This window comes from Oncorhynchus kisutch, linkage group LG18, assembly GCF_002021735.2.
Source record: "Oncorhynchus kisutch isolate 150728-3 linkage group LG18, Okis_V2, whole genome shotgun sequence".
NCBI classification, from domain to species: domain Eukaryota; kingdom Metazoa; phylum Chordata; class Actinopteri; order Salmoniformes; family Salmonidae; genus Oncorhynchus; species Oncorhynchus kisutch.
In genome coordinates, this window is record NC_034191.2 from 63,837,745 (window position 1) to 63,857,470 (window position 19,726).

The 19,726-nt window shown below is 43.1% G+C and overlaps 1 protein-coding gene across 1 annotated transcript in view; it reads left to right on the forward strand.

Moving 5' to 3' along the window:
• The first annotated feature begins 8,279 nt into the window (after nucleotides 1-8,279).
• The window catches only part of dok6 (docking protein 6), an 84,176-nt gene continuing 72,729 nt past the window's right edge, over nucleotides 8,280-19,726 (forward strand). Inside the window, 1 exon segment of the mRNA XM_031796468.1 lies at nucleotides 8,280-8,560. Coding sequence (XP_031652328.1) covers nucleotides 8,495-8,560 — 66 coding nt within the window. The 5' untranslated portion in view covers nucleotides 8,280-8,494.

Genomic DNA, 19,726 nt, shown 5'->3' on the forward strand with positions numbered 1-19,726 from the left:
TACTGAGTGCATTTTTCCTGAAGGCATTGACATTTAATCAAACCCAAATCCCACTGTGACCATTAACATATCAGGGCTGAATGTGGGATGCTGTAAAAAGCTACAGCAGAGAAACCCAGACCAGGACATTAACATAACTCTGCCAGCATGATCTCTCTCCTCTCTCCACTCTCTCCTTCACCCCCCTCCTACATGGATAAGTGCTTACAAGGCAAACAGCTAAGTGTTAAGATTTTCTCAGACTCTCTCTCCCTCAACCTCTCTCTCCCTTTCACTTCCCCTCTCTTCACTTTTTATTTTCCTCTTTCTCTTCCCCTCTCTCGCTCTCTTTCGCTCTTCCCCTTCCCCCCCCCCCCTCTCTCTCTCTCTCTCTCTCTCTCTCTCTCTCTCTCTATCTCTCTTTCACTTCCCCTTTCTCCACTTTTTATTTTCCTATCTCTCTCCATTTTTCTCTTATCTTGTTTTTTGTGCTATGTTAATTATTGAGCTGTTTTGTGTTGTTGGATGCCTGCCAAAACAACACAGTGATAATGAAAGTGTGAAAAGCGACCGCAACAATCTCAATATTTCACCCAAGAATTACAGTAAAAACATTCACTTTTCCTGTTTTCACAAACGCAAGTGTACTGTTAGGCTACTGAATAAGCACAGGATGTCTAGAAATGCTTAGCAATGTAATGGATGCTGGGCTTTCTTGGAGAGCGACTGTATTAATCATCACAGGCACGGAGGGACATGCACTCCTGATGCGGAACAACTATGAAATATCGTCATGATAATGGGGTCAATAGCTGAGGAATTTCCAGATTGGAGGAACAGTTCTATTTCTCATAACTCAGCAGAATTCTGTTGGTTGTTGGACTTGACCTTGGTCAAGGTCTTTCTGTTCTTGAGCTTCTGTCTTCACACATACTGTGACCCAACTTGTAACCATTCATGTATGACCGGCCCATATGGTGATTTTCCGCTAGAGACCTACATACTGCACCTACATTAAATTAAATATAATTAATATTGATGTTGCTGTTGCTGTATCGCTGCTTGCAATCACTGACCCCCCCAAAGTAGGACAACTGTTTTACACAAGGTACTGGGAATAGAGTAGGGGCAAAAGGATCAAGAAGACAAACCAACTTTGACAAGTCTCAAATTTGAGGACACCCCCCAGAGATGCAAGAAGACTATCAAATTCAAGCTGTTCGTTGGTGGAGGATCTCGCTGTGAGCCCAGCAAACATGATAAACAGACAGAAAATACAAGCATTCTGCTTTACCGCAACCCTGAAAGCTGACACTTGACAAATAACAGTGCTCAAAGTGTCAATCATCCATGCTACAAGCCTCTGTTCCCCCCACAATTGAGGGTAGAAAATAGCTTTTTTTGTAGGCTATGCATTTCATGGGAGAAATACATTAATTAATAAGAGCAGTAAGGGAATTGTGATGGTAGGGAAGTGGCTGGTTGAAATGTTGTTGTCCATTTATGACAGAAAATCTATTGTGTGAAACAGGCAATATTCATTTACAATGTCCTCCTCTGAGAAGACCACTCTAAACAAGCAGATATGAGATAACCATTTTCAGATTGCAAAGTGAAGAGTGGGGTGATATGGAAAAGGGTGTTTATTGACATAAAAAAGACTTGATCTTCCCTTAATCACTTTGTTTACATAACTTTCTTACATAAGCCCCCCTCCTCCTCTGCAGCTCACAATTCTAATCAACATAACCAATTCCAATTCTCTCTCTCTCTCTCATCTCTATTTCATCCCCTCCTATTCCCTTAGCAGTGATGTACCTCTGAAGCCTTGTAGAGAGAAGAGTAGGAGAGTTCTGGCTGGGTCTTTGTTTGGTTTGAAAGTGGGCCATTGGTATACAGCAGAGCCTTGCCAGAGAGGCGTGTAGAAGGACACTAGAAAGAGATCTGGACTTGATTATGTAAAGAGAACTTGTCTACCCAAGAAAGATATTGGTCAACTGCAAAACATACAGAATTCTGCAGCACGGGTACTGACCAAGATCAGACGGAGAGTACACATTAGATCGGTTTTAAGGTCTCTGCACTGGATGCCTGTGAGTTTTAGAATTCATTTTAAGATTCTTCTATTGGTTTTCAAACCAATCCACAATTGCGCACCCCAATACATATCAGACATGGTTTTAAGTTATGCACACAGTAGGGCCCTTAGGTCCTCTGGTACTGGCCTTTTAACTATGCCAAAACCGAGAACCAACAAGCATGGAGAGGCAGTTTTTAGTTACTATGCCCCCAGCCTCTGGAATAGCCTGACAGAGAACCTGACGGGGGCCGAAACTGTGGACATTTAAAAGAGATCTTAAAACACACCTTTTTAGCTTTACTTTTCCTTAGGGTCATATTGTTTCTTTCAGTTTTAATTTCAATCTTATGTTTCTTGTGTAGTAAATATTTCCTTTTTTATTTTCATTGTATATTTGTTTTTTACTGTGTTGCATTCATGTCTGACATGTGCATATAAATTCAGCTTGATTTGATGTACCTGAGCCGTCTGCTGTTGCAATGTCTAAGATTTTAGTTCCCACATACCCACAACCAACCAACATCATGCTCTCTCTTCCTCTCTCAGGATTATAAGGATTTTAGTCATTTGGGCTCTGTGACGGTAAAACATTTAAGTTTTCTTTATGGGGGTATCAGAGTTGTATCTGTGCTGTACTGTGTGAGACTATTGGTTCTCCGTAATATGTGGTTGCGTGGCGGTATCTTGTTGGCATTCAATTCATTTGATATGGACTAATCCCACAGATTGGATTTGATCACAAAACCAATCTCACAGCATCTATCCACGGCCGCTTGATAACGACTGAACATGTTGCTCACACACAGGCAATCTGTAATTGTATTTCTTTATTCATTTAATGGCGGCTGCTGTTTGGTGGTGAAATGTATGGAAATGACATTCATACTCATAATAACACAAACAGAAAGTATAAAGCCTGATGTTTTAGAGTGAACAGCAAGCAGTGGTGTTCATTAGCATTTTGCATCATGCTTTGTGATAGCTTATGGTAAAGGATCACAGAGGAGCAGAATTTGGCTGATTTGTTTCAGTCTCAAGCTGTCTAGAAAGTTTTAGCAAACACCCTCTTAGAATGAACAATAAGTCAGCTGCATACATTGCTCTGTAATGTACAGCAGGTTGACATGTGTGGGTGTCATTATTTTATTGAATCATTTTTTTATTAACCAAAGTATTTCTTATATGTAATTAAATAAACCTGAAATTCATATCCCAAATATACACAGATTAACATAGACACACATTTAGCACCTTTCGGAAAGTGTATGGGTCATCAGCTAGCCTCGTGGTTAGCGTGTTGGACTAGTAACTGGAAGGTTGCAAGATCAAATCTGAGCTGACAAGATGAAAATCTATCATTCTGCCCCTGAACAAGGCAGTTAACCCACTGTTCCTAGGCTGTCATTGAAAATAAGACTTTGTTCTTAAAAAATCACACTGCTCTTTTCCCACATTTTGTTGTCTTACAGCTTGAATTGAAAAAGGATTACATGTAGATGTTGTGTCACTGGCTTACACACAATACCCCATAATATCAAAGTGGAATGAAATATTTAGACATGTTTACAAATTAATTAAAAATGAAAAGCTGAAATGTCTGGTCAATAAATTGTCAACTCCTTTGTTATGGCAAGTCTAAATAAGTTAATGAGTTCAAATTGGCTTAACAAGTCACATAATAAGTTGCATGGATCCACACTGTGTGCAGTAATAGTGTTTAAAATGACTACCTCCTCTCTGTACGCCACACATACAATTACCTGTAAGGTCCCTCAGTCGAGCAGTGAATTTCAAACACGGTTTTAACAACAAAGACCAGGGAGGTTATCCAATGCTTTGCAAAGAAGGATACCTATTGGTGGATGCGTAAAATATTTCAAAAGCAGATATTGAATATCTCTTTGAGCATGCTGGAGTTATCAATTACACTTTGTATGGTGTATCAATACACCCAGTCACTACAAAGATACAGGCGTCCTTCCTAACTCAGTAGCCGGAGAGGAAGGAAACCGCTCAGGGATTTCGCCATGAGGCCAATGGTGACTTTAAAAAAGTTACAGAGTTTAATGGCTGTGATAGAAAACTGAGGATGGATAACAACATTGTAGTTACTCCACAACACTAACATAAATGACAGAGTGAAAAGAAGAAAGCTGGTACAGAATCAAAAACACGTGGTAAAGAAATTAACTTTATGTCCTCAATACAAAGCCTAATTGTCACGTTCTGACCTTAGTTCCTTTGTTTTGTCTTTGTTTTAGTATGGTCAGGGTGTGAGTTGGGGTGGGCACTCTATGTTTGTTTTTCTATGTTGGTTTTTGAGTTTGGCCTGGTATGGTTCTCAATCAGAGGCAGGTGTCGTTAGTTGTCTCTGATTGAGAATCATACTTAGGTAGCCTTTTTCCACCTGTGTTTCGTGGGTGTTTATTTCCTTCATTCACCTTACGGGACTGTTCTTTGTCTTTCACTTTGTTATTTTGTATTTTTACAGTGTTCAGTTTATTTTATAAAAAATATGAACACTTACCACGCTGCGCTTTGGTCCTCACCTTCTTCCACCAACGACGACCGTTACACTAATGACACATCACTGAGTCCCACTCTTCATATTTTCGAGCATGGTGGTGGCTGCATGATTTTATGGGTATGCTTGTCATCGGCAAGAACTAGGGAGTTTTTTCAGGATAAAAATTTATGGAATAGAGCTAAGCACAGGCAAAATCCTCTGCTTTCAAACAGACACTGGGAGACAAATTCACCATTCAGCAGGACAATAACCTAAACAAGGCCAAATATACACTGGAGTAGCTTACTAAGACAACATTGAATGTTCCTGGGTGATCTGTTTACAGTTTTTACTTCAATTTGATTGAAAATGTGGCAAGAGTTGGCAAGACTTGAAAATGGTTGTGTAGCAGTAATCAACAACCAACTTGACAGAGCTTGAAGAATTGAAAAAGAATAATGTACAAATATTGTACAATCCAGGAGGGCAAAGCTCTTAGAGACTTACCCAGAAAGACTCACAGCTATTATCGCTGCCACAGGTGATTCTAATATGTATCAACTCAGGGGGTTGAATACTTATGTAATCAAGTTATTGTATATTAGTGTTTTATTTTTCATAATCTTTTACAAATGTTAGCATTTTTCTTTGACTTTGACATTACAGAGCATTTTGTGTAGACAGTTGACAAAATAAGCCAATTAAATACATTTTAATCTCACCATGTAACAACGTGGAAAAATTCCAGGGGTGTGAAAACTTTCTGATGGCACTGTATGTAACTCTATCAGTGGCGGTCAGTGCTGTTTATAATGAGGGAAGACAATTTCTCTCCGGCGCCTAGAGCGTTTTCCTCCAGCCGCAGGACGCCAACCACAGGGACGATCCCGGGGATCCGGAGTGGACCGGCCGCTAAGGTGCAGAAACCTGAGGAACCGGCTGAGGACTGAGCCTGAAGAGCCGGCTGAGACCTCCCCGGTTGCCTCGGCTGAGGCACAGGAACCTGTTCACCCAGCTTCGGCATGGGAGCCTATCGAACCCGCTGAGGCATAGGAGCCTACAAACCGGCTGAGGCCTCCCAGGTAGCTCCGGCTCCAACACCCGGACCCAACATCACCCCCAAAACAAAAGCAAACAAAAAACACTCCCTGAAACAGGAACAATGATGACTGGGGAAGAAACTAAAGGGAGAGACATACAGTGGCTTCCGAAAGTATTCACCCCCCTTGGTATTTTTCCTATTTTGTTGCGTTACAACCTGGAATTAAAATGAATTTTTGGGGGGTTTGTATCATTTCATTTACACAGCATGCCTACCACTTTGAAGATGCAAAATATATTTTACCGTGAAACAAACAAGAAATAAGACAAAAAAACGGAAAACTTGAGCGTGCATAACTATTCATCCCCCCCAAAGTCAATACTGTGTAGAGCCACCTTTTGCTGCAATTACATCTGCAAGTATCTTGGGGTATGTCTCTATAAGCTTGGCACATCTAGATACTGGGATTTTTGCCAATTTGTCTAGGCAAAACTTCTCCAGCTCCTTCAAGTTGGTTGGGTTCCGCTGCTGTACAGCAATCTTTTAGTCATCGCACAGATTCTCAATTGGATTGAGGACCGGGCTTTGACGAGGCCATTCCAAGACATATAAATATTTCCCCTTAAACCACTCGAGTGTTGCTTTAGCAGTATGCTTCGGGTCATTGTCCTGCTGGAAGGTGAACCTTCGTCCCAGTCTCAAATCCATCATCCATCATCCATCATTCCTTCAATTCCGACCAGTTTCCCAGTCCTGCCGATGATGCTGCCACCACCATGCTTCACTGTGGGGATGTTGTTCTCAGGGTGATGAGAGGTGTTGGATTTGTGCCAGACATAGCATTTTCCTTGATGGCCAAAAAGCTACATTTTAGTTTAATCTGACCAGAGTACCTTCTTCCATATGCTTGGGGAGTCTCCCACATGCCTTTTGGCAAACACCAAACGTGTTTTCTTATATTTTCTTTAAGCAATGACTTTTTTTATGGCCACTCTTCTGTGAAGCCCAACTCTGTGGTGCCATATTCTTTCAATTTTTTAACAATGGATTTAACGGTGCTCCGTGGGATGTTCAAAGTATTGGATATTTTTTATAACCCAACCCTGATTTGTACTTCTCCACAACTTTGTCCCTGATCTGTTTTGAGAACTCCTTGGTTCATGGTGCCGCTCGCTTGGTGGTGCCTCTTGCTTAGTAGTGTTGCAGACTCTGGTGCCGTTCGAACAGGTGTATATATACTGAGATCATGTGACACTTAGATTGCATACAGGTGGACTTTATTTAACTAATTATGTGACTTCTGAAGGTAATTGGTTGACCAGATCTTATTTAGGGGCTTCATAGCAACAGGGGTGAATACATATGCACACACCACTTAAAAAATAAATAAAAAATACAGTTTTTTTTTTCATTTCACTTCACCAATTTTGCCTATTTTGTGTATGTCAGTAACATGAAATCCAAATAAAAAACAATTTAAATTCCAGGTTGTAATGCAACAAAATAGGACAAACGCCAAGAGGATGAATACTTTTGCAAGGCACTGTATCAAGGGCAGGTAATCAAGGAGGTGATGGAGTCCAGGTGAGTGTCATTATGCGCCTAACGCTGGTGACAGGTGTGCGCCCTAACGAGCAGCCTGGTGACCCAGAGGCCAGAGAGGGAGCACACGTGACACAACATAGCTAATAGGACGTCTTCCGGAAGTTGTCATAATTACAGTGTAAGTCTATGAAAGGGGGTGAGATGATCCTCCTAGGTTTTGTACTGAAGTCAATGTACCCTGAGGAGGACGGAAGCTAGCTGTCCTCCGGCTACACCATGTTGCTACCCTACAAAGTGCTGTTGAGGCTACTGTAGACCTTCATTGCAAAACAGTGTATTTTACTCAATTATTTGATGATGTGAATATATCTAGTAAAGTTGTACTTTTTAAATGTTTTACAACTTTTATTTTTGTGAAATTCACTGATGATGATGATGATGGTCCTTCCCTTCCTCCTCTGAGGAGTATGATTCGGGGTGGGTGTGTATCTTGCATTTAGGCATACCGGAGTCCTCCTCACTAGCTAGCGACAGGCGGGGGCAAAGGACACTGTCTACCGGTCATTCCCGCCTCCCACTAGCACAGCAGACGGGAGGCTAGGACAACACCATGAACTAGCTAGCTTGCTAGTTAGCGACACTGTGTGCTAGGTTGCTACTTAGCTTGCTAGTGCACAATGTCGCCCCGACTCCCGCCTGCTGTGTACCAGAGTCCCCCTTAGGACTAGCTTGCTAAGCTAGCACACAGTGTCCTTCGCTCCCGCCTGCCGAACACCTGCCCTCACCATCATTAACAGAACTGCGGGAAAAGTGCCCGATGAGGGCGAAGGACGGGGGCGAAGGACACTGTTTATTGGTGTATGGCTAGATAGCTACCGTTGATGACTCACCCTGAATGTAATTCTGCTGCTCTATCAATCATAGCCTACACTCATCTTGGAGAATAAATATCAATGTGGATGGGTAGCCAGGCAACTGTGTCATAGCAAAAGAGAGAAGACCATTGTGGTTGGCCATCTGTATTAACCGTGCTACCTGCTGCCCCCCTGCCAAAGAGGTGATGGTGCCTTCCAGGAAGCGCCCCCCCCCCCCCCCTCTCTCTCTTTCTCTCTCGCTCTCTCTCTATATACACTGAATTAAATCAGCTGACAAATGGTATCTCCCTACTCCCGTATGGAACGCGCTGCCGCGCCGAAGCCGGCTGCTGCCCGAGCGTTGAAAGCGTAGAAGATTGCCTGTGGTTCTTTACTGTTGTGGATGTCGGACTGACTCCGGCGAGGGAGAATTCTTCGCAGTCGAAAGGGAGGTTACTTTTCCGCGGCAGTGGCGGAGCGCGCTGACCATGGCCTCCAACTTTAATGATATAGTGAAGCAGGGATACGTGCGGATACGGAGTAAGAAACTAGGGGTGAGTGTCACTTTGCTGAAGGAGAGGAGAGGCTTCTACGTAGTTATTTGTGGTCAGGACAGGCAGGCAGCAGTAGCCGCATCAGGAAGGCAGGCAGGCAGGCAGGGGCACTAGGAAGGCAGCTGGATTATCTAGAAAAGGTTTAATTGCAGGCAGCTGTCCTGCTTTGAGTTTTACAGAGTTAGATAATAGAGGAGCAAAACAACATGATTCACTTTCCTTTAGTGGTTGGATTTGTTGAGAGTTTTTTTCGTTAATATGTAGGACATTAAACAGAATATGATGGCAATAACAATGTTTCAAATTGGGGTAGTGTTTGTTGGAGATATTGTCAAATTCACGTTTATTATCTTGCAAAAAGTTTGATGACTATTTATTTCCTTCATCACCACATTGATTACTAGGTTGTCAAAGTTGTCATTTAGGCTACTTCCCTAATTACAGAGACAACTCCATCATTGACAACAGCTGTTTCTAAATTAGATTCAGTCCATGCAGGGCACTGACTCCTTGCCTACAAGTATGATGGATATAGATGGTGTAAGGATAATGGTGAAGTATTGTGTTGATAAAGACTGGATGGTATATCAGAGTGGTTGTGAAAAATAGGCTAAAGTGGGTAATCTAGCATAAAGTAGACTGCAACTGTGGTCAAATGACTTGTATTGATCAGGAGCACTGAAGCACTGCAACGAGTAAACAACTAAATTATAACACAGTAATACAGTTGTAATAACAGTAGCAATGGCTTATGTTTATAATGCTTTTCAAAATGCTCAAAGCACTTTGCTTACATTACATACAGTGATCTGTACCCCCCCACTAGACAATATCATTCTAACAGTAAATGGTGGTGATGGTGGTAGCCTGTACTCTGTGATATTCCCTGGATCTTTAAAACCAGCTGGGGTATTTTTAGATTACAGTACATTACAGAATTAATGTAGAGCAGAAATCTTTTCCTCTGACCATGATGGGTGATGCTGGCTAATGATGTCTGCTTTCTTCTCCCCTGCCTTGCCCTCATCACGACTTTGTCTTTGTGCATTTACATTTTAGAATAAGACTATTGTAATTCATTTTTCTACAATGAAACATTTATGATAAAAGAGAAGGAAAATAACATTTGATCCTCTCATTCATCGTATCACTCAATTTTAAATCTCTCTCTCACATTGTTATGCGTATTTGTGAGTGTATATTGTGTTCTGGCACAGTGCTTTGCTGTAACTTTGTGAGTTAGATAATTCAACATTTGGCTGTTGTGGAGGTGGTTATGCCAGGACAGCTACCTTTCATCATGCTGGTTGTGAGGCAAGGGTTGAACAGCAATATGTTATTTTTGTTCTCAGCCTGTCAACCTCCCCCAGCTTGTTGTTTGGATCTAATGCCATGCTGGTACGGTCGTGTCTCACCTCCGATAAAGCATGTGGTGGACTGTACAGACTGACGGACAGAGAACCTATAGGAGGACTGTCAGACACTGAGAGGTTGTCCTCCTCACCTTCTGCCTCTCCAGTTTTGCTGCTGGACTGTTTCTGGGTCGAACAATTCCATATCGGTGCTACCCCTCCTAACTCATAACCTTAACCAAAAACAATTAGGGCAGGGGTATTCAACTGTTACCCTACGGTGTCCAGAGCTTGCTGGTTTTCTGTTCTACCTGATAATGAATTGAACCTCGTGTCGCAGGCCGAGATCAGGCCCTGATTAAAGGGAGAGAATGAGAAGAAAAAAACAGTGGAACTGGCTTCGAGGTCCAGAGTTGAATATAAGGGCATTAGAAGGTTAAAAACAAAGCTGACCTTACTGTGCAATTTGTGTATGTTCTTCAATATCACTGTAGCAGTTGTTGGATGTTTTTTTTTCCCACTCAGCGAAGTTCACTGGTCTGTAAAATGGTCTGTCAGACGTGAAAAGGTCCAAGTTGACATAAGAACCATCGCATCATGACTGACCTTTCAAAACCTAGCCTCCTCCATCCTCCTCTGCTTCCCCCTCTCTGACCTTACTCTCCGGAGGGCTACCATTTCACATATTTTCCTCGTTTCAATTTCTGATTATGGAAAACTACAGTTGAATGATATTAGGATATTTCTTCTGTGTGGTATGAATTTCCGCGGCTAACAATAGATTCGGCGGAAAACCTCATCAGCATCAGTCAACCTGATTGGCTCATTTTCGAAGCTGGTCATGTGTGAAGGTTAGATCGTACTGTGTCAGTGTTTCTGCGGAATTGTTAAAAAGGTCTAGGCACGTTTTTATTCTTCCCTCTCTTTGTTTATATGTCATGTTTAGTCACTTTACCCAGCCTTGATGGAATACATTATATTTCTACTTTAGAGTCTAGACAACTCCTTTGTTTGTATTTTTACTTAGATATACTTGAAGAGTTGTGAAGAGTTGTGTGGTGTATTGATATAGTCAACTAAGCCTCCGTAGCTTGGAGATTCAGACTGGCTGAGAGTCAGAGATTGTTGTCTCGCCCTCGCCTCACACCTCTTCCTCGCTCCCTCATATCTTCCCCTCTCATAACTTGTCCCTGTCCCTCGTCGCTCCCTGTCTCTCATCTCATCGCTCTCTCACCTCTCCCTCTCTTCCTCATCTTTCACACTCTTTCTCACCTCTCACACAACTCAGTCTCTCACGCCTCTCTTCCTCTCTCAGATCTCACCCTCTCCCTCATCTCGCTCCCTCTCCTTAATCTTTCCCCCTCTTTCTCACCTCTCCCCCTTCTCTCTCATCTCTTCCCCGCTTTCTCAGTTCCTTCTTTGTCCTTCTAAGCCTCTTACACCCTTTTCCCTCTCACTCTGTCTCTTACCCTCTGCTTCTCTCTCTCTCTCTCTCTCCCTCCCTCTCACTCTCTCTTACCCTCTGCTTCTCCCTCTCTCTCTCTCTCTTTCTCCCTATCACTCTGTCTCTTACCCTCTGCTTCTCCCTCTCTCTCTCTCTCTCTCTCTCTCCCTCCCTCTCACTCTCTCTTACCCTCTGCTTCTCCCTCTCTCTCTCTCTCTCCCTATCACTCTGTCTCTTACCCTCTGCTTCTCTCTCCCTCCCTCTCTCTCTCTCTCTCACTCTGTCTCGTACCCTCTGCTTCTCTCTCTCTCTCCCTCCCTCTCTCTCTCGCTCTCACTCTCTCTTCCCTCTCCCTCTTTCTGTCTCTCTCTCTCCCTCTCTCGCTTCCTCTCACTCTGTCTCTATCCCGCTCCCTCTCTCTCACTCTCCCTCTCACTTTCTCTCTCACTCTCTCTCTCACTTTCTCTCTCGCTCTCTTTCTCTACCTCTCTCCTGCTCTCTCTCTCCCTCTTCTCTCTCTCTCTCTCTCTCCCTCTCCCCCCTCTCTCTCTCCCCCTCTCTCTCTCTCTCTCCCTCTCTCACACACACACACACACACACACACACACACACACACACACACACACACACACACGCACAAGCACGCGCACATGCACACGCACACACACACGCAAACGTTAATGCACGCACAGCTGCATTGGGTGGCCGCACACACTGGCCCAACACGGGGGAATTGGCACAAAATCACACACAAACAAACAAGCAAACAATGTTTTTCCAGAGTAGGTGGTTCTTCAATTAGATCTAATCCTGTGGCTTTCTACCATAAGCTATTACTTGTTTTCTGTGCTCCGACTCAGTCTGCCCGGGAGACAGACAGACAGACAGACAGACAGACAGACAGACAGACAGACAGACAGACAGACAGACAGACAGACAGACAGACAGACAGACAGACAGACAGACAGACAGACAGACAGACAGACAGAACCAAACTAAATATAAACTGGTGGTGAAGGGCCTACCGCTGTGTAAGAAATAGCTACGATGGCATAGGATATTGCCATTATCCACATATCCTGTCCTTCTTTGTGAGAAACGGAAGCATAGACTGTCTGGGGAAGGGAGCAAAACATGACCTTTTAGTCATCTGAATGCAGGTCCATGTTCCTCAGGTTGAGGTTTGTGCTGGAGATGAGGAAAGGTCAACTGTAGCATGTCTCTCTTAGTCATAACTAATGGATAAAGGAAGCACCATTTAGTCACTTTTACAGTTCCCTGGCTATCAGCCAGGCTGCCATTCAAAGTCACATCCCCGTAAATGGTGACACTGTAAATGTGCCATCAGGGAGGAAGGGAGAGAGGGATGGGGGAGGAAGGGAGAGAGAGAGGGATGGGGGGAGGAAGGGAGAGAGAGAGAAAGATTTCTGTTTTCAAAAGAGTGATATTGAGAGAGATTGAGAGTGAGAGCATTTTAATTTAATCTGACCCTGATTTGATTGTCGTTAATCTTGCTTGAGCTCTTTATAGTACTCCCTGTTATGCTCTGAGAGTCAACACATTGTCATCTCCCCAACAAGTCCAATCTGCCACCATGTTGTTTTCCCCCTGACTAAGTTGCTTCACTCCCTGCCCATTCATCTCGTATTAACTCCCCTAACCGCTCTTCTTTGTCTCTCCCGGGGGGTGTTCTTCACTCAACCCCACTCAAAGGGGCCTCTGTCCTCACTGATCGCTCAACTGTATTTTCAGAATATGTATTGTAATAAATCAAATGTGATTGGTCACATACACGTGTTTAGCAGATGTTATTGCGGGTGTAGTGAAATGCTTGTGTTTCTGGCTCCAACAGAGCACTAGTATCTTAACAAGGAGTATTACTGTAAGTGTGTGGTTATGTTGCCTGATGTGGTTGGGGACGGAGCGCACAACAGACGCACCAGGCCAGTAACGGAGGAGAACAATGGTTGTATTGTGGGAGATGCCCCAGCCAGTTAAGATAGGATCTCTACTCACTGTGTGCTCTCACTGTTAACGATGACAGGCTGGCCTGGATACAGGGCGTCAGGAGATTCTCCGCAGGTAGACTAACTCACTAGGCAACTCTCTCAAACTGGAGCTGCAGCGACTGTCCTTTAACTGGTGGCGAGTTTCTGGAAAGAGGCAGGCGATTTCAGTGAACTTCCCATTTCTATGAATATAAGACTTTATTTCCCACCATTTTTGGAAATGTGAAGCTGTTGATCTAAACAATATGGCATAAGGATATTTCCACCAGCTAAGTCACTGTCACTGACTGGCCGTTGTACTGTACTCGGAGGTGAGTTTCTGGAATGAGGCACTCGGTTACACTGAACTGTTGTCAGCTGAGCTTTCCTGTTAGATAGTTTTAAGGATGCTTCCAGAAGGACTGCTCTAGTGTATAGCCCCGCATCTGTATATTCGGTGAGAGATGTTGTTGCAACCCAGCGGATTAACTCACAGATATGCAGGGCCAGGCGTGGGCGTTCCTTCGTTCGTTCGCTTGGACCAATTTGTTTTTCTGTTTTCATCAGCTGCTATCAGACACAAAAGACCTAAAGACAAATGACTGGCTCTTATTGGGCCTGATGAATGGCGTCTCACAGGATATGGGAAACAACACAGCCAACATTATTCACAGTGAAAAATGTGCTACTATTCAGCTCCTTTCATAAATAAATCTCTGTCTTCAGACCTCGCTTGAATATTTCACATCAATGATCCCCGCTGCTCTTAATTATCAAAAGAGCTTTTTACTCTGAACAGGTACAAATGTTGCTATTAGCAGTTAGAGATGTCTAAGGCCCAACTGATGAATTAATGTGCCACATAGAAGGGCCCGGGGGCTCACAATGGGGCATTGTGTGCATCAATACACTTTCTTCTCCTCTGCTCCTCCTCCTCCTCCTCTCTGCCATTCCCTCTTGAGGATGCCTGGGAGGTCTCTACCCTCTGTCTCATTCTGTCTCTCTCTCTTTGTCTTTCTGTCTTTACCCTTTCTCTGTCTGTCTTCTTCTCCCCTCTCTCTTTCTCCCTCCCTCTCTCTCTCTGTCTGACATCCCACTACCTCTCTCTTTCTTTCTCTCTCTCTCTCTCTCTCTCTCGCTCCCTCGCTCTCTTTCTCTGTCTGACCCCCCCGCCTCTCTCTCGCTCTATCCCCCCCCCTCTCTCTGTCCCTCTCTGTCCCTCTCTCAATATCAATTCAATTTCAATTTAAGAGCTTTATTGGCATGGGAAAAATATGTTAACATTGCCAAAGCAAGTGAAGTAGATAATAAACAAAAGTGAAATAAACAATAAAAATTAACAGTAAACATTACACTCATAGAAGTTCCAAAAGAATAAAGACATTTCAAATGTCATATTATGTCTATATACAGTGTTGTAACGATGTGCAAATAGTTCAAGTACAAAAAGGAAAATAAATCAACATAAATACTATATTTACAATGGTGTTTGTTCTTCACTGGTTGCCCTTTTCTTGTGGCAACAGGTCACAAATCTTGCTGCTGGGATGGCACACTGTGGTATTTCACCCAGTAGATATGGGAGTTAAATCAAAATTGAGTTTGTTTTCTAATTCTAATTCTCTGTAATCTGAGAGAAATATGTGTCTCTAATATGGTCATACATTTGGCAGGAGGTTAGGAAATGCAGCTCAGTTTCCACCTCATTTTGTGGGCAGTGTGCACGTAGCTTGTCCTCTCTTTAGAACCAGGTCTGCCAACGGCGGCCTTTCTCAATAGCAATGCTATGCTCACTGAGTCTGTACATAGTCAAAGCTTTCCTTAAGTTTGTGTCAGTCACAGTGGTCAGGTATTCTGCCACTGTGTACTCTCTGTTTAGGGCCAAATAGTATTCTAGTTTGCTCTGGGTTTTTTTCTCCTTCCCTTTCTCTCTCTGTCTGACCCACCCGCCTTGGTCTCTCTCGGTGTCTAAACCCCAGCCTCTTTCTCCCTGTCTCCCTCTCTCCCCCTCTCTCAATCCTCTCAATAATACATCAAGCTGTCTGTCCTGACTACTCCCAACAGCAGCTTTGTGTTTTCATTGTGTTTGTGATAAACTGCTCTGTAAAGTGCAGAGTTCACTAATCCACACACAGAGAGGGGAGAAGTCACAGCTCAGCGCGGATGGAGGGAGGAGAGGACTCCCTACCACGACAATTTAATCTCCCAAATCAATCCCTGATACCCTGATGCTCTGGCACCACAGACTGAGCCAACTGCTGCACCATCTAGCCTCTTAACTAGAGAGGAGAGACACAATCAGAAAACGCCTTACTTGAGACAGACACTTGAGACATTTCATTGCATAATCATTTGTGCTCTTTTTTTTTAAAACAGCTCACTCATTTCCTCTGATGACTCTGTCCTTTTGGTAATGACGTTGACCTTGATAGTGAAGCACTGGTGCATGGTTCACTACCTTAGCCTGTCGGTGTGGCAATAGGCTATACTATGTAAGTGAAGGAGGACTGTTTTAACCTTTTGAGATAATGGATGGCATGTACTGCAAACAGTTTTACTGACATCACAAACAATTGCAAAACGCATCATAGAACCCTGTACATAAACAGCAGCTTTTGCAATGCGAATAATTCATTTCTCTCAGGATTAACACAAGGTACAAACGTCTCCCTGCTCCAGTTTAGACTGACAGATTTGATGATGTACAGCGCCATCTGAATTGTATGATTCTCCATGGTGTTATTATCTTCTACGGACACACTTGAGATTGACCTATGAAATCCCGAGGCTAAAGGTATCTATCATAGCTAGTAGCTCCTTTAACACCATCTCTCCATCCCCTTCTTCTCTTCTTTCCCCTTCATTAATCACTCCATCCCTCTGGGCTCACAAACCTACTGAACAACTCAACGGGTTTATGCCTATGTGTGCGTGTGTGAGTGTGTGAGTGCGTCCGCGTGTGTGTGTGTATGCGTGTGTGTGTGTAAATCTGATCTACCTGTAGCTCAATCTAATTTCAGAGGTGTGCGTTAACATAAAGTATGTCGTTTTTGTGTTATAGTGTGATCTTGAAATAGGATATTTGAATTCTGTAGAGGAGGAAATATGAAGTATGAAGTTATTCTTAGGAAAAAAGGCTTTTAGCAAGAAGTGGTACACCTTTATTTTAGAATTAGAGATGTAATGACTTGTAATCTGATGAATCTCTCTTTGCTAACTTTCATCAGGGAGCTGTAAAGGAGTTACACATCCACATAACCATCCACATGGCCTAGTCACAGTCTCTCTGTGTGTGTGTGTGTGTGTGTGTGTGTGTGTGTGTGTGTGTGTGTGTGTGTGTGTGTGTGTGTGTGTGTGTGTGTGTGTGTGTGTGTGTGTGTGTGTGTGTGTGTGTGTGTGTTTGTATGTGTGTGTTTGTGTGTGTATGTATGTGTGTGTGTGTATGTGTGTGTGTGTTTGTACTTTTGCACGCTACCTGTTTGTGCACGCTACACTCTTCTCTTGTTTTAAATAGAGAAACATCATACATTTTCATGTATACAATAATGAACATTCAGCCTAAGAAACAATATGTATTTCAACACATTTGTAATATGTATTTGTAATATGAGAGGTAACGTTGACATGTGTGTTGGCAAAGCTCTGACAGCTATCACCTCTCTCAGCACTCACCAAGGAGTTGATGCTTGCTTCTATTTATTCAGAGATGAGTCCTCTCTCTCTCTCTCTCTCTCTCTCGCTCTCTCTTACCCGCTCTGTCTACTCTCTCTCTCGCTCTCTCTTACTTGCTCTGTCTACTCTCTCTCTCTCTCTCTCTCTCTCTCTCTCTCTCTCTCTCTCTCTCTCTCTCTCTCTCTCTCTCTCTCTCTCTCTCTCTCTCTCTCTCTCTCTCTCTCATGGGAGTTCTTTTAATAGTAAGAAGGTGACAGTTAACTTCTCTCCCCATACAGGGCTGGCAGTAAGCTACCTGTCTGTCCTGCTGAGTACTATGTAAAATGGCACAACAGCTTCCTTCTCACAGCGCCTGGCTTACTGTATCTGCCTGCTTTTAAAAAATGTACTACTTTCTAATGAGTCACAGTGTCACAGAGAAACATGGAGTGCTGTCTCGTCCGCCCGCAATATGATCCACTTTCTATTAAGACAGCTTGTAATATTTCCTCAAGAGTTATTGTTAGAGGAATTAATTTTGAATAAGGTCTGCCAAGGGAAGTTGTAAATGGAGTACAATACCAGCCCTGGCACTGTCACTTCCATGGAAATCATTTATGGGGCCATAATGGAGAAAATAATGACTTCCTTACTCGTAAAGACATGGCAAACATGAAGGTCTTGGACAGTTGTCTGGATAGGAAAACGCCTATAATGTGGCATTAGTATGTGTAAGAAAGAGTGGTTTAGTGGTTGAACAATTGATAATTTGCAGATTGAATGGTATGTTTTGTATGCAAGCAGTGGACATTGAGCTAATCTGACTTAATGCTGTGAGGTACTGAGCAGCAGGCATTTAGATCACACACACACGCACACACACATTTCCCCCTCCACACACACACACGCCTGACCTTCCTGTGCCCTAAACACTCCTCTAACTAACTGCATGTTTCCTACGCACTTTCCCACTTCCCCCTGGCATCCCAGTGATTCCCTCTCATTCTGCCCAGTAATCTGTTAGCTGAAGTGATAATTGCATTCCACAATGGCTCCATGCGGAGACTGCACACAGTCACTCTGAATCACTGCCCATGTATTCCAATGGAGTATGTTCTTTAGTGGAAATGAGACAAAAACAATATGACGAACTCCATCACTACACTTCCTTTGATGTTTACTCTGAGCGAAAAGGCCATGTTTTCCTTCTTCCTCTAACACATGTTTAATTACATTTGGAAACTGTTAGTTAAAGTGGCTGGCTATTAGCTACATCAAGTTAGTTACAGTAAGAAAGAGATCCCTTTGGATTTTAGTAGTAGGGAAAACTCATTGTGCATATAGCCTAGTTATAACCTAGTTTGGATACATCCCAGTCCCAGTTTAAGGCATCAGCGAGCCAGCCAAAACATGGCTTCATGCATATATGGATCCCCTATGTTTTCTGGCTGTAAGTAAATGCATGAGCGAACCAACCAGAGCATCAGTACTACTTTAGGAGCCAAAACATCAGTGAACAGTAAGCCTACTGTACTACTTTAGGAGTAATCCTCAGGATGTATCTGATCCACTGGGCTAGAATTACCATCCTTAGTCCTCTGATGATATTCTAGCAAACAACTCTCTCATACAAAGTGTCCTCAAACACACAAAGAGGCATAATGATGTGGTCCTGCAACATGCAAATATTATACTCTCTCTCGGATGCAGTGGTTTGTACTACACGCAATCACATCCCCAGGTTGTGTTTACATGATAATGAAGGTCAGCTAAGCGTTATTAGAATAGTCAAGTGTCGTAGCTCTAAAGAAAGGACCTCTTTCATCCCTTTTGATAGGCTGTTTCCTTGTTTCCTTTGAGACAGCTGCCATCGGTCACTTCACAGGCTAGCTAGCTTCCATTTGGTCTTCACACAACAGCCCACACCTGTGTACCTAGCTTATATAGTTGGCCCTGCGCTTTTTGATTTCTTTTTTGTATTTATTTATTTGCCCACAAGAAAAAAAAAGGATCTACTATGCTGAAGTTTTGAAAGGTACATGAAAAGAACATGTGCAGGTGATGTAAATAACAAACACAAAAAACAGAGCGGCTTGGAAGGCACCTCCCCCTTCACATGTACTATATATAAGACAAAACCATACAAAAAAATGACCAAATTTTTAAGACAGATAAACAAATAATCCTATATTTAATAGCCGGGTCCCAGATCTGTAGGCCAATGTGCTTTTGTTTAGCCAACTCCTCTGCCTATCGTTGCCCATACATATCTGAGACCAAGCTAATGGCTAGCCTAATACAATGACACTAACGTATGGAGGCTAACGTATGGATGCTAATGTAGCACGCTAATGGCTAGGCTACAAACGTCAGTCCCTACAGCAACGGCTTGAGTATTATGAGCTGGGGTTAAATTGAGATGTGTGTGTGTTGTGAGGTGTATGCTGCCTGTTTCCTCATGCTGAGGCCGGGAGACAGAATGAATACAATACTAGTGAATATAGGACCACACTCAGACAGCCATGCTCATAAACAATAATAGACTGTCAAGTACACTCAGAAAAAAATTGCCGTGGCCTGTTTTGTTTGTCTGTGTTTGTGCTGGGCTGAATACGTTGTCTTCAGACAGACAGACGGAGTAGGGTTATTCTTGCATAGTCAAATCCCTTTTTGTCTCTGTGTTATTGTCTGTGAACACAGCTAGCAACGAGCTGCTTCAGCCTTGTAGTTA